The sequence below is a fragment of the Meles meles genome, chromosome 11 (genome assembly GCF_922984935.1).
Source record: "Meles meles chromosome 11, mMelMel3.1 paternal haplotype, whole genome shotgun sequence".
Classification (NCBI taxonomy): Eukaryota; Metazoa; Chordata; class Mammalia; order Carnivora; family Mustelidae; genus Meles; species Meles meles.
Genome location: NC_060076.1, coordinates 88,744,738 through 88,761,072, shown reverse-complemented (window position 1 = coordinate 88,761,072; position 16,335 = coordinate 88,744,738). Strand labels below are relative to the sequence as shown.

Below are 16,335 nucleotides of genomic sequence, written 5' to 3'. Positions count from 1 at the left end.
AGGACTTTTCACAAAGGGCACGTTCGCATGTAACTAACATGGGGATCAAGTAACAAAACAGCCTTCCTGAAGATCCCCTGTTCTCCATTTCATTTACTCCTTCCTCTCTCCCTTCCCAGAGATAACCGTGACCCTGATCGCCAATAATTATCACACATGGTATCACAGTCAAGTTAATTAAGACATTCATCACAGCACATACTTTTTTATGAGAATGTTCTCGGCAAGTTTCAAGTATACAACATGTATTGCTAACTATAGTCACCAGGCTGTGTGTTAGATCCTCAGAATTTACTCATCTTGTGCCCTTGTACCAATGCCTTCCCATTTCCCCATCCCCTAGGTCCTGGCAACTACCCATCTATTCTCTGTTTCTATGAGCTGGACTTTTTTTTAGACTCTGCATAGAAGGGGTACTGTAGGGTGTTTTTTGTTCTCTGCCTGGCTTATTTCACTTAACAGAATGCCCTCCAGGTTCATCCATGATGTTGCAAGTGGCAGGATTTCCTTCTTTTTTATGACAGAATTATATTCATTGTATATACACACACCACATCTTTATGCATTCATCTGTTGACAGACATGTAGGCTGTTTCCATATCTTGTATAATTGTAAACAATTATGCAATGAACATGGACATGCAGATATCTTTTTGAGATCCTGTTTTCATTTCCTTTGCGTATATACCCAGAAGTCAGATTGTTGGATCATATGGCAGCTATTTTTTAAAATTTTTTTGAGGAACTTCCGTACTATTTTCAGTAGTGGCCATGCCAGTTTACACTCCCATCAATGGTGCACAAGGGTTCACTTCTCTCTACATCCTTACCAGCTCTTATCTATTGTCTTTTTAGTAACAGCCATTCTAACAGGTGTGAGGTGATATCTCATTGTGGTTTTCATTTGCATTTCCCTCATGATTAGTAACATTGAACATCTTTTCATATATATTTGTTGGCCATTCGTATGTGTTCTTCAGAAAAATGCCTATTCAGATCCTTCACTTGTTTCCTTTTTTTTTTTTTAATTAGATTGTTTTCTTGTCTTTGGGTTGTTGGCGTTCCTTACATATTTTAGATATTAACTTCTTATTGGATATAGGGTTTGCAAATATTTTTTCCTGTTTTGTAGGTTGTCCTTTCATTTTTTTGGTAGTTTCCCTTGCTATTTAGTGACTTTTTGGTTCATGTTGTCACACTAGTTTACTTTTGCTTTTATTGCCTGTGCTTTCAGTGTCCTACCCCCAAAATAATTGCCTAGACCAATGTCAGTGATTAGTTTTATTTACTTTGAACTGTGTGTAAGTGGAATCATACAGTATATATTCCTCTATGCTGACTTCTTTAATCCAATATTATACTTATGTGACACATTCATGTCTTTCTATGTAGTGGTAGCTTGTTCATTTTCTCTCTTCTGTGCTACTCCTTTGTGTAAATATGTCAAATAAATAAATATGCCACAGTCAGTACTGATTTTCTTTCCTTTAGCAATTCATGAATTCCCTTCCTTCACCTGCACTTGGCAGTACCACTCTTTTCAGCTAGTCTTGTGGGGGTGTAGTTTGATCTCATTGTGATTTTAGTTTGCAGTTATATTATCTTTACTGATATTGGGCATCTTTTCATATGCCAAGGAGTCAATTGAATATCCTTTTTTATAAAGTGCCTGTTCAAGACTTTTGCCCAACTTTAAAAAAAAACTTATCTGTCCTTTTTACTGATGTACAAGAGAGTTTTAAAAAGATTTTATTTATTTATTTGACAGAGAGAGAGAGCAAGAGAGCATAAGCAGGGGGCGTGGCAGGCAGAGGGAGAGGGAAAAGCAGACGCCCTGCAGAGTAGGGGGATCCTGATGAGGGGCTCGATCCCAGGACCCTGGGATTATGACCTGAGCTGAAGGCAGTTGCTTAACCAACTGAGTCATCCAAGCACCCTGTTGTAGAGCTTTAAAATGTGAACTGCATATAAGTCTTTTGTTGGATATATGTGATGCAGGTTCTTCTACTCTATGCTCTTGGGGGCTTTTAAAAAATGGGGATAAGTGTTCAGTGTGTAGATAATAGAGTCATGAGCCCTGCTTGGGCTTCAAGAAAGTGGACATTTGAAGGTAAATCAAAAGAAGCGAAACCTGGATCTTGTTCTCTTTAAGTCTGCAGTTTTGTTGAAGTAGGATTCCAAGAGCAGCTGGGTATGCTTCATATTCTTGATAGAACCAATCATTTTTTATTTGGTTATTGTCTCACATGCTGAAAGAGAGTCATTAATCATTGATATCCCAGTAGAGTCTATCCCACAAAATGATGTAGTACTGTATAATTAGGTCACTAGATATTTGAATAACGACTGTGGCTGTGTACTGTGCTGGAGGCACAAAGATGGGTATGTCAGTGCCCCTTAATTATGGGAGCTTTTAGGGCACTGTTGGGATGCTTTAGTATCTGTATCTTGTTTGATCGCCTGAGGGTATGGTGATGGCCAGACTGGTAAAATAGAAAAATGAGTTTTCCTGCTCCTGAAACCTTTGATTTTCAGTTAGTCATTGCCCTAAATCTATGAGATCTTTATTTCCAAGAAATGCCTTTCTCTCATCCTGATAACCCCACTAATTAACATCTTGTGAAATTCTCTTTCTCAAAATGATGAATTTAAATAAAACGTGGTGGGGCCTCTGGGTGGCTCAGTTGGTTAAGTGTCTGACTCTTGATTTTGGCTCAGGTCATGATCTCAGGGTTGTGAGACTGAGCGTGGGACTCCACACTCAGCACAGAGTCTGCTTGGGGTTCTCTCTCCCTCTCTCCCTGTCCTTCCTCTCATTCACTTTCTCCCTTTCAAGTAAGTGAATAAATAATCTTTTAAAGTAAATAAATAAATAAATAAAACATGCAGAAATGACTTAGTTATAGTTTTAAGATACTACAAGAGAAAAGGGCCATAAAATAAAGATTCTTTTCTCCCTGCTATACGATAACACCCTTAAAGATTCAGTATTAGTCAACCGAAATCATGCCGAATTTATTAAGGGCAAATCTGACAAATCTGAAGAGCTATAAAAAGTCTATAAGATCCTGCTTATAGTATATATAGTATATATATATTATATATATATATATAAATATATTTATGTAAGTATATATATATATATATATATATATATATATATATATATATATATATACTTATAGTATATAGTATATATAGTTCCTGCTTCAAAGAACTTCTAATACACTGGTCATGATAGCAGTGTGCATCTGTGTGTGGAAGAAAAGTGTTAAGGGTGTGACAACATCAGCAATGACAACGTGAACATAAAGACCTAAACCAAGTGAGAGGAAGGGGTACTTTGGTTTGATTATAATGATGAGAAAGGGTTATACTGATTAAGATAATGGAGCTGTTACTACAAAACAATATTCTCAGTCATCAAAAGCTAAAGACAGGTGTTCCTGATTGGTGGTTGATTCTCCTCCAAATGGCAAATTAGAGTCCAAGATCCTTCCATACTATGGGTCTACCATCTTCAATGTATAGCTTCCATGTTTGCTCGGCTTGTCTGCTATAAGTTGGCAGAAGGAGAAAGAACATGGAGGATGGGAAGGTTTAATAGCTAGATCTGCAAAGGGTATATGTCCTTTCCACTCAAGTTCCATTGGCTCGAACTCCACCATGTGACCACAGCTAAATGGGAGGGAGGTTGGGAAGTATAGTCCAGCTGTGTGTCCAGGAGAAGAGATGGATTTGTTGGTCACCTAACAGCCTTTGCCACCGGCTTCATGGTGACAGGGCATTTAAAATAGGTCTTGAAGCAACGTGAAGGATTTTGACAGAGATTGGAAGTATTAATCTTCATGAAAAGCATGAAGAATGACTCAGGAGTAGCCAACAACAGCAAAAATGAAAGAGCATATTTGGAAAATAAGAAATGGCCTAGTTATTAGGAGCTTATAGTGACTTCCATGAGAGAAACTATTGGAAAAGTAGGTTGAGGCTGTTTCCAATCTGAAACCACATTTTTAGAGGTTTATAAATCACACTGAGAAGGTTACATCCACCATGGTTCGTTTTATTTCTTTTCTTTCTTTCTTTCTTTTAAGATTTACTTATTTGAGACAGAGAGAGAGCACGAGGAGGGGGTGGGGCGAGGGAGGGGGGAGGGAAAGAGAACCTTAAGCAGACTCCATGCTGGTTGTGGAGACTGACACAGGGCTTGATCTCAGAACTCTGAGATCACAACCTTACAAAACCAAGAGTCAGAGACTTAACTGACTGCGCCACTCAGGCGTCCCTGTTTTTGTTTTTTTAACTACCAGAACTCAACTCCCACTTGTGGGAAAATTGTGGTTGAGACTCATTTTCTTTCTTTTTTCTTCATACTCCAGTCTTTCCTAGGAAGTGAGTTCTTAACGTTGGTCTCTAGCACATGGTGGCAGTGGTCAAGCGGGGTGAAGACCCCCAGCATAAGCAGCTTGGTTTTAAGCTTTCAGAAAATCCCCAGGGGGTCTGCTGCCAAAAACCAGTCTAGAGAATGGTATCTGCTGAATGCTGTGTTTGGGATGGATCCCAAGTTCAGTAGAGGGAGGAGGGAGAGGAATTCCTTTCTGACTCTAGGGCACAATCAGCTCATGCTCAGGATCCCGGAATTTAATTACCCATGTTGTTATCTTAGCTTGCATAGCTGCAACTATGCCTTAGCGTTATAGAAGTATCCGGTCCTTTAAAATCCAGCCTCAGCACTCAGCCTGGTGACCTCCTGACAGTGATTCATTGGGAAGGGTGGGAGCAAGGGAAATCCTTTCCCCTCCCTTCAGATCTGCCAACTTGACTCTGAACCAACAAGAATGTTTTAGCCAGAAAATATATGTCCCCAAACTCTCTACCCTTTTTCTTACCCTTACATCTACTCCATGTTGCACTTTCTCTTTGGTAATCATACGCATTCATATTTGTGAAATTAACTTGGACCTAGGCTTTACTGTGTGCCAACTCTGGGAAGCTTCTCTGAATTACTCCTCTTTCCTTCTGCTTCTGACTATGAAAATTTACCTTGGATCTACAGTTGGGGGAGGATTTATTTCATTGTTCCTACCAAGATACAAGTGTAATTGTATATGTTTCTTAGCCCATTAAAACAACAGAACATTTGATGTAATACCCGAGCATCTAAAAAGTACTTTTCAAAACAAGCTTGAGGGTGATTTAGCACATAATTTTTCAAGGTCCTGAACACATCAGTTACACTTGTATGTTATGGAAAGGAAGGTGTTCCCTTTCCTCTGGAAAGAGTTTCTAGATTTTTTTCTTCTTTAGCTGGCCATAAAACAAACCTAAAGAAATCATTATTACATCATGTCCTTTGTCCTCTGTGCACCTTTCTTCCTCTTCTTCACCAAGATGCTCTCACTGGTTCCTCTCCCTGACTACCTCCTGCATTTTAAGCCTCTGAGAAACCAAATCTTGCTGGTGGCAGGTATTTGGTGTTTTTGTTTTTTTTGGTTGCTTGCATGTGGGGAAGATGAAACTCTTTAGGTCGATGGTACAGTACCAGATTATTCCCCAACATTTTCTGAGATCTACATACCTCTTAAATCATTTGGGCAGACACCACAATATAATGAAATGGAATGTGAGCAGAAATGAAGCAGACTTGAGTCCAAATTCTAGCTTTGCCTCTTACCTCTGTGAAACCTTCCACAAAACACTTGACCTCTCTGATCCCCTAAACCTGCATTGTGATAGCACTGTTTAGTTTTAGCTGTTCTTGAAGTTTATCTACATGGAACAGTACAGTATGTATTTTCTTGTTCCCAGTTTCTTTTACTTGATATGATGTTTGTGAGTTTCATCCAAGTTGTTGCAGGTAGCAATAGTTTGTTCCACGAAATCTATGGTAGCGCATTATATATCACAAGTCATCTGTCCATCCTACTCAATGGACACTGGGTTTGTTCAGTTCTTGTGAATTGTGATTCTATGATCATTTTTGTAAAATCTTGTGTATATATTCTGTTGAGTAATGTGACACACTGGTTCCCCAGGTGGCACCCCTGAAAGATTTGCTTGCAAGAAGTTTATTCCTTTCTGCCATCAAGGTCAAAGTTGGCTTTAAGATCAGAACCTGTGGGGGAGTTGGGGCGCCTGGGTGGCTCAGTGGTTTAAGCCGCTGCCTTTGGCTCAGGTCATGATCTCAAGGTCCTAGGATCGAGTCCCGCATTGGGCTCTCTGCTCGGCAGGGAGCCTGCTTCCCTCTCACTCTCTCTGCCTGCCTCTTTGCCTACTTGTGATCTCTCTCTGTCAAATAAATAAATAAAATCTTAAAAAAAAAAAAAAAGAACCTGTAGGGGAGCAAGGAAGGCGAATTGGACACCGAGAGACAAGTTGGACTACAGTGTAGTCACAGAAAAGGCCTCAGCCAACCTATGGAAAGCTCTAGAGCTGAAATGGTCCCACCGAGTTGTGCCAAATAGGGGCAAGGAAACTAGACCTTTATCCATCCTCATTTACCAGTCATTGTACATCGACTGACCCGGGGAGGGAAGCATGATTTTGAATGTGACATCTGTCTTTGACAGAGAGTGGGGGCCACATCTGTGAGCCATTAGCCATCAACATTTCTAGGAGCTGGTAGAATGAGCTTCCCAATCCTAAAAGTCCTAGCGTGTGTGTGGGTGGGGGGTTGGTAGTGGATCACAGCTGTATGCCACAAGTGTCCACTACATGTCTAATTTCTAAGAGTTGACTTGCTGGTTCATAGGGTATGGGTATATTCATCTTTAGTAGATACTGTCAACAATATTCCAAAGTGTTTGTACCCAAACTCCCTCTTAATTTGGATTCTGAGATCCCCAAGTGGATCTGGATATCCACGTGGATAAAGGAACATTTTTAGAAGGAAAACATAAATGTGAGAATATCCTACACATTAACTTAATATTTTCTATATTATGGGAAAGCAAAACTGAGAACCCTTGGAATATGCTATTTATCATTTTCTACCTTATGGCTTAACATCCTGAAAAATGTCAACACAGTCTGGAATGTTCTGAAATCTAGTTATTAGAGATAATAAATTCTAAAGACTTTCTTCTGTGCTAAGAAAAGAAAGGAGAAGAGATATATGAATTGACTGTTGCCTTGAATTTAATTTTTCAGAGTGGCCAAATCAATGAAGGTCCCTGTATATGAGACCCCAGCGGGATGGAGATTCTTCTCCAATCTGATGGACTCGGGACGGTGCTCTCTGTGCGGAGAAGAGAGCTTTGGCACTGGTAGGTTTTGCTGGGGTGATGTCACCGGAGAGGGTGGCTATGGCTGTAGCAGTTCTACACAAACTGTGTGACTCCGGTTTGGAGATGTGTGAACCCATTGTGAACCATAGGAAGAGATAATTAGAGGGAAAAAATCAGAGAAGACTGGTGGGATATGTGTTATGATACACTCATCTCTTCCATTTTTTTCTCTTTAAAAAAAAATCCATTTTTGGATCATATGGTAATTCTATTTTTAATTTTGTGACAAACCCCCACACTGTTTTCCACCGTGGCTGTACCAGTTTGCCTTTCCAGGAGCAGTGCACGAGGGTTCCCCTTTCTCCCCATTCTCACCAACACCTGTTGTTTCTACTGTTCTTGATTTTAGCCATTCTGACAGGTGGGAGGTGACATCTCATTGTGGTTTTGATTTGCATTTCCCTGATAATTAGTGATGTTGAGTATCCTTTCATGTGTCTGTTGGCCATCTGTATGTCTTCTTTGGAAAAAGTCTATTTGGGTCCTTTGCCCATTTTTAAATTAGATTGTTTAGGTTTTTTTGGTGTTGAGTTGCGTAAGTTCTTTATATATTTTGGATATTAACCCCTTATCAGATACATTATTTGCAAATGTCTTCTACCATTCAGTTGGTTGCCTTTTTCGTTTTGTTGATGCCTGCCTTTCCTGTACAAAAGCTTTTTATTCTGATGTAATCTTAATAGCTTATGTTTGCTTTTGCTACCCTTGCATTAGGAGACATATCTAGAAAAATGTTGCGGTCAATGTCTGAGATATTATTGCCTATTTTCTCTTCTAGGATTTTTATGGTTTCAGGTCTCACACTTAAGACTTTATTTCATTTGGGATTTATTTTTGTGTATGGTGGGTATTTACCCTAAGAAGATGAAAACACTAATTTGAAAAGATAATGCACCTCTATGTTCTTTGCAGCATTATTTACAATAACCAAGATATGGAAGGAACCTAATTGTCCATCCTTGGCAGATGAATGGATAAGGAAGATGTGTGTGTGTGTGTGTGTGTGTGTGTGTGAGAGAGAGAGAGAGAGAGAGAGATGGAATATTACACAGCCATAAAAAGATGAAATTGTTCCATTTGCAACAACATGGATAGACCAAGAGAGCATTACACCAAGTGAAATGTCAGACTGAGAAACAAATAGTATATGATTTCATTCTTATGTGGAATCTAAAATTTCTTGGCCTTTTGGCTAAGATCAAGTATGGAATCTAAAACACAAAATAAATGAAAAAAAAACACCAAAAAACAAAAAGCAAAATTACTATGTGTCTATCCATAGATAAATTGATAAAGAAAATGTGGAATATATATACAGTGGAATATTATTCAGCCATAAAAATGAGATCTTGCCATTTGTGGCAACATGGATGGACCTAAAGTACTGTACGATTTCATTCATATGTGTAATTTGAGAAACAAAACAAATGAATAACCAAAAAAGGAGACCCAAAAAACAAAACAGAGAACAGGGTTCTTAAATACAGAGAACAAACTGGTGGTTGCCAGAGGGGAAGGGGAGTGGAGGATCCAGATTTCCAGTTATGGAATGAATAAGTCATGTGAATGAAAGGCACAACATAGGAAATATAGTCAATGGTATTATGATAGTGTTGTATGGTGATAAATTTTATCTATACTTGTGAGCATAGCATAGTGTATGGAGAAGTTGAATCACTATGTTGTGTACCTGAAACTAATGTAACATTGTGTGTCAAACTGTACCCAAATAAAAAAATGCTTTAAATTTTCCATTTCTCACCAAAATTTTCTATTATGGCAATTTAAAAAATTTTATGAGAGTAGAGAGACTATCACTGAATTCTCTGCTTATCACCTACTTTCTATCATCATCAACTCATGGTTGATCTTGGTTTGATGGTTGATGAGCCAGTCATCATCTTGGTTTATCTCTACCTTCATCTACAAGGTGAGCTCTCCTCTCTGATTAGTGTGAAATAATCCCTAGTGTGAATCTTTAAGTATAAAAGCTGTTGAGAAAAAATATATAATACCACAGTACCATTGTCACACCTAAAATGTTAAAATTTCATTTCTTTATTTCAGTATTTTGAAGATGTTACTTCATTGTCTTCTGGCTTGCATACTTTCCAAGAAGAGTGCTTCGGTCCTTGTCTCTGTTCCTCTGTGTTTAAACTCTCGCCAATCCTTATTACCTCTGGTTGCCCTCAATGTTTTCTTTATATGTTTTGTTTTCAAAAGGTTGACTACAATATTTCTAGGCATTTTTAAAAATCATCTTGATATTTTGGGGATTCTTGGATCTGTTCCTTATTGTCTTTCATGAATTTTAGAAAATTCTCAGTCATTATTTTTTAAATATTTCTCCTTCCCAATTCTGTCTCTTCTGGGGTTCTGATGACACATGATTTGTGACCATATGTTGTCTCAGAGCTCTTCACACATACTGTTTGGTTTTGTTTACTTTTATCTTTTGTGTTTCAGTTTAAATTCTTTCTATTGTCATTATCTTTAAGTCATTGATTCTTTCCTTCACTGTGTCCAATCTTCTGATGAGCCTAGTGAAGGAATTCATCTCTGATACTGTTTTTTATTTCTAGCATTTTTCTTTGACTCATCTATAATTTTCATCTTGGTGAGAAAATTCCCCATCTGTTTAATATGTTGCTTATCTTTTCCATTAGATCATTTAACATATCCAACATCATTATTCCAAACTCCCTGTCTGTTATTTCTAATATCTGGTTTATCTCTGAATCTGGTTCTCTTGATTGTTTTATCTCTCTGGATAAAGTAGTGGTTTAGTCTTTCTTGCTTTTTGTGTATCTTGTAATTTTTCACTGAATGCTGGACAGTAAGTATATAAGAACACTAGAGACTCAGGTAAACAATGTTTATACACAGAAGGGGGCATACCTCTTCTTTTATCTGGCCCTTACTGGAAAGTGTAAATTGATCTAGTCAGGAGTTGAGCTGGATTTGGATTTTATTGTTTCTATTATAGTTTTTAGTGTTGCATAGTGTTCTAATTCTTCCAGAAGTGGGATATTTTTACTGTGTGCCAAAGCAAGGATGCTGTATTGGAGGAGATTTTTTAGTGTTTCTGTTTCGTTTGCAGATTTCCATAGTGCCCGCATGTCTATGATACAAGACAGATCTATATTGTCAGGTGCTTGACCCTTCTCCAGTGACAGCAGACCTCTCCTTAGTATTGGAGTAAGGTTACAGGCCCCAAAAGGTTTCCTACCCTTTCTCCAAGGGCAGAGGGTTGTTACTTCAATCCCTATTCCAGTAATAATGGATTTTTGCATGGGTTCTTAGGATGAGAAAATTTGCAACTCACATACCCAAAAGTTTAAGCCTTTTGTTTCCTATGAAAGGTAGGTTTGGGGAACTAGAAGGGCTTCATGGTTGTCTCTCAGCAGCTGATCATTGCCCACATGTGAACACTATCAGGACTCCCTCTCTGTCTCCAGTCTTTTCTGTGAACAGCCAGTGAAGGTTTGTGGGAATTAACTTGCAAATTTATCTCTGATATCTGGGACTCCAAGCAATTTTAAACTAACATGATGGGCTATACTTGGCCTTTAAGAATTTTTGGAACTCTTAAATAACTTCTTATTTTTCACTTGTATGGAAGCATCCTCTTTTTCCTGTGACCTGCCAAAAGGAAATGGTTTTGTGTCCTATTTCTCCTTGAAGGGGCTTGTCACTTTTTGGATTTCACTTACTCTATGGCCTTATGGCCTCATATTTCTAAGGAGTTCAAGAAAAGTTATGATTTTGAAGGTTTCCTGGCCTTTTCATATTACTGGGATAGGAGTGACATTCTTTTATAGAGTTCTGCATCCTAAACAGACATGTAGAAGTGGAATGCCAAAAGTAATTTCTTAATAACCTCTCCTTTTCTCACCTCTTCCTTAATAGTTTTTTCTTTTTCTAATTGAGATCCAAAAGATATTACTTTGTAACTATTTGATATCTATTAAGCATCTTTTAATCTGCATATCCCTTTCAGGTATTCTCTTTCTAATTTATTAATTGAAGAGACTGGGTCATATGTCCTATAGAGCTTTTAACAGCTTTGATTTTAATGTTGACATCCTCATTTTTATAATTTCTTTGGTGCTTATATAAGGAGAGGCTATTGATTAATACCTTTTTTTCTCTTCTTTGCAACCATCTTAGCACATTCTAATATTAATTACAGCATTTTCTTTTCTAAAAACTCTATAATCTCTTGTGATTTTAAAAAGGCATACAGTCATATAATCTATGATTAAAATATTTTTATGTTTCCTTTTCTAATATTTTTACCCTGTATGTCATATTCTTATTGTATTAGGTACAATCTTCAGAATTATGTTAAATAATAATTGTGATAATTCATTATTTTAATGGAAATGGATTTAACATTTACCTTCTGTTTTGGTTATTGCTTTTTAAAACTTTAAAAAAAGATTTTATTTATTCATTTGGTGGGGAAGGGCAAAGGAAAAAGGAGAGGGAATCTCAAGCAGACTCTGTGCTGAGTGTAGAGCCCTATGCATTGCTCAGTCTCACGACCCTGAGATCATGACCTGAGCGGAAATCAAGAGTCAGATGCTCAACCAACTGAGCCACTCAGGCACCCCAGTGATTACTTTTTAATGTTGGTAAAATCTCTATCATGTCCATGTAGATATTTTTTCCTATTTTTATTTTACTTAGAACCTTGTAGAAACAGCTGCTGGATTTATCAGGTGTCTTTTCAGAATCTAGTGATATACAAGTACTTTTTTCTTTTTTATTATGATGTAATGAAATAGTATGATTGATTTGCTGATGTCAAACCATCTTTGAATTCCTGAGAATATGTCCTCTTTGGTCATGCTTAAACACATTGCAGTAAAACCACTGGAACTGGTTATAATGATAACATTTGAGGATATGTTGGGATTCCTGAAGAAGTTTCATTCTGGGGAATTTTCTTCTCTTACCCACTCTAGTGGCATTACCATTAATGGTCTGGGAGGGATGGTGTGCATTTTTGTGTCTTTGGGAAGGGAGAGACCGTATCAAGCTCTCTCAAGTGCTACTCTTTGGATTCAGAATATATGGCTGGTACTTGTGCTTAGGTCAGTCCAAGCTGTGATACCTTCTTTAACAACACAAATCGAGCAACTGGAACGGAAACTGGCAAGCCCAGATTATCCTTCCCTCTCTGTCTTTATAAGCATTTATTGAGCACTTACAATATACCATATATTTACAGGCTTTAACTTTGCAGGATAAGATATCATGTGCATAAACCATATTATATCCTCAGTAACAAATATTTGCTTACTTCAGTTCAGTACTTACGGAGTATGAGGCACTGTCCTGCATGGTATTTAGAATACAAACTGCTTAGGACCATACCCTTAAGGAACTCAAGATCTTTGGGTACATCATTAGAAACATGCACAGATTACTAGATGACTGTTCTACAATGCAGAAACTTTAAATTTCTAAAATAGGGGAAGAGAAAAAATGTGGTGGGAAATGAGAGAATGCTTTGGGACTGGAGGTTCAAAGCAGACTTCGGGAAAGGGATGGAAACTGGGCTGGTTCTTAAAGAATGGGAAGGATTTGTATACATAGAGATGAAAGGACTGGACCATGCCAGATGGAGAGAGCAGTGCCAAGAAAGAAACAGAGGTTGGGAGAGCAGGGGACATGTGTTGCAAGTAGCCAGTTCACTTTGTCTAAAGCAGTGTTTTCCAAATATGAATCAAGACTCATCTGAGATCAGGAAATTAATAAAATGTCATGACAGATTTTGAGAAAAAAATGAGTAGACTGGAAACTTCTTAGAATGCATTGTGTTTAGTAAAGGTAAATATTACTCTGGGAAATATGTATATATAAATACACACATAAGTATCTATGTGTATAGTAGGTCTCATTGTCAAGTGTGCTTATTGTGGGTCATGGCCAAAAATGTCTGAAAAGGACTGGCTATAGTGGGGGTCATCACACTTTTTCTGTAAAGGGTTGGATAATAAATGCTTTGGGTTTTGCAGACTAAGAGGATACGTATTGTCCCTTTCACACTTGGCTCAGCCACACTGGCACAAATACAGCCGTCAGTGATACATCAATGAATGAGAATGGCTCTGTTTCAGTAAACATTTATTTACAAAAATAGACCGAAGTCTGAATTTTGGCCCGTGGGCCGAAGTTCACTAACCTGTGACATCTAGGGTAGGTTGGAGGAAAGATTATCAAGAAGCAGTGCCAGAAATACAAGCGAGGAGGGGAGAATGTGTGAAGCCCTTCACCTGCCTGGCTTAGACACGGACACATGATTCAGCCGGAACTCGGGAACCATGGTCAGCACCGGAAGGAGGTCGCTTCTAGACACCTTTCAGCAAACTTTGCTTTCACTGATGCTGACTGCAACGTGTAGGCTGGCCTAGGAGGGAATTTGAAAAGTCTCTTGTTGTTATTCTTGTTTATCATGTTCCATTTAAGGAGCCCAAGGACCCTTCCTCAGGTTCAAGTGACATTTGCCTCATGAGCCTGATTTGACAGAGGAAATTCCTGAGCCCAGGAAGGAGTTGAGTGACTCACCCAGGGCCCCAGGGCTTGGAAAAGGTCCCCACCTGAATTACATTGCAGTTGAACTAAGATTGATCTCGTGCCTTACACTGTGTGCTGCTTTCCACCACGGTGATCAGACTTTCTGACGAAAGCAGTGACTAATTCCATCCTGCGGGCACGCAACAGTGAGGGACTGTTAGAAGGCCTGAGGAGCGGGACCACTCAGCCTTGTAGGGGGAAAGTAGCTTCATTCTGCTCTTATGGGTTTTATTAATGCCAGTTCCTGAGTAGCCCTGAGCTGCTACGTCAGAATCTCCTGGGAAACTTGCTAAAAATACATATGTTCTATCCTACTCTTCCTTGGAGTCTCTGGAAGTGGGGGGTTGCTGAGGACCTGCATTTTATTTATTTTATTTTATTATTTTATTTTTTAAATTATGTCATGTTAGAATCTGCATTTTAAGTAAGTATCCTGACATTTTTTAAAGAAGGTTTATTTATTTCAGAGAGAGAGAGAGAGCGAGCAAGTGAGCAAGTGTGGGAAGGGGCAGAAGGAGGGGGAGAGAGAAGCTTTGGCAGAGCTTGGAGCCATGCGGGGCTCCATCTCACAACTCTGAGATCATGACCCAAGCCGAAACCAAGAATCGGATGCTCAACTGCCTGTGTTACCCATGTACAATCAGGAGCAGGAAATATTGCTGTAGTGAAAACGAGTTTTTTTCCCACCTGGATGCAGAGAAAGAGTATCGTTGAGGTGCCACAGGGTATGGTGCAGGGAGTCCAGTGGCCCAGAAATGGGACACTGACAAGTACATTTAAGACTCTTACCTGCAAGTTACAACAAGCCTTATGGCCTCTCTGACCCTTAGTTCCAATCTGTAAAAGTTAGCTGGACACAAGAGATCCTTATCCACCTTAAGATATAGTTTCCAGGAGCAAGTGAGCTAACTAAGGGAGGAAACGGTGGACAGATGGAAGGGTTTTAGATCTGCGGCTGGGGAGGTGCTCCGAAAATGTACCCAGGCTTTCTCAAGTGGAGGCCTTTTCATGTGTCCCTGGAGCATGGAGCTGTGTACCAATTAGGAATGCATTGTTCGGTGCCAAGAAAGCTTGAAAATATGGATTTGACTCAGGCTCAAGAATGTCAAGCTTTTTTTCCAAGACGAGCAAGATATATTGTGAGTGGAAGTTTCCTTTGCTAGCTTCTTGAGCTCCTAGAAATTTCCAAGGTACCAAGCCGGTGATAGGATTGGAGCTCAGGCTTCTCTCCTACGGAAAGGTCCAAGTCCTGGACAATAGGAAACCTGTATTTCTGACTCTGCCAAAGAACCAAAGTCCCTTAAGAAGCCAGATCACCTTTTGTGCTGGGACCAGATACTCACCCACCTCCTGGGAAGAGGCTTGGAAAACTCCTTTACAGAGAGAAAGAAGAATGTATTAAAAATTCTCAGATTTAAAGAGAAGAAAACTGTTCATCTAGATGACATTCTGGGTACTTTTCTAAAGTTCCAATTTGAAGGAATCTGGACTTGTCCCCGTACACAAAAGGGGATATATGAAACAACTAAACCTAAGATCTATAAAACCAAAAATTTTGAAGTTTTGTTTTGTTTTTGTTTTGGCATTGGTTGATGATGTCCTTCTCGTTTCCATCTTTGACAGCAGTTTTCTAAGAAGTTACACTATTTTGGGAATGTATGAAGGGTCACAGCCCAAAGCTTTTTCCTTTACAGGTAACACTGAAGAATGGCTGTGTTTGGGAAAACCTGGATGAGCTCTGAATTTGAACATCACCTTGAATATGACTATTACCTTGATCACATATTCTTAAAAAGCTAAGCTAATGTCGTTAGCCATGTGACTGTGTGTTGTTTTCAAGAAAGTGCTCTCTGTTGAGTTTTCCTTAATAATAATAATCTCTTTGAATGGACACTTAGTATACGCCCGGGCATTGCTAAACCTCCTGTATGCATCCATCTCTCTCTCCCTGAAGATTTGGAATTGAATCCAGGTCTCCTGGCACCGACAGGGCTTGTCCACTGTTATCACACCAGTTTTTTCCACTGTGAACTTTGGAGTACAGCCTGGTTCTCTTGAAGTAGGCTATTTTTATATCTGCCCGGTTTCTAGCACAAAAGGGAGAGACCAAGCCTATGTGTACATTCCATGTCACAAGTAATTTCAAATTTTTAAGATTGGTTAGATCTTTCTGCTTGCTGTGCAGAAATCATAAATGCCCTGAGGACAGGGGCCATGACTATTTTGTTCAGCTCTATTTCTTTGATATATGGCAGGTCTTGAGTAATTGTTTGCACGATGGATGGAAGGAGAGAAGGAGGGATGGCAGAATGGAAGGAAGTTAAGGTAGAAAGAGGAAATAAAGGAAAGAAGGCTGGAAAGATGGATGGAAAGTAGACAGGTAGAAGGAAAGAAATAAGGAAGAAACAAAGGATTTCCGTGTTGGTATTTCTTCTTTGTCTTATCAGTAGTTATATTTTTAGCA

General features: G+C 38.9%; 1 protein-coding gene across 1 annotated transcript in view; it reads left to right on the top strand.

Moving 5' to 3' along the window:
• Window positions 1–16,335, top strand: part of PGM5 (phosphoglucomutase 5) — a 191,393-nt gene that overhangs the window by 112,695 nt on the left and 62,363 nt on the right. The window contains exon 7 of the mRNA XM_046022772.1: window positions 7,150–7,265. Coding sequence (XP_045878728.1) covers window positions 7,150–7,265 — 116 coding nt within the window. The remainder of the gene's footprint in view (window positions 1–7,149; window positions 7,266–16,335) is intronic.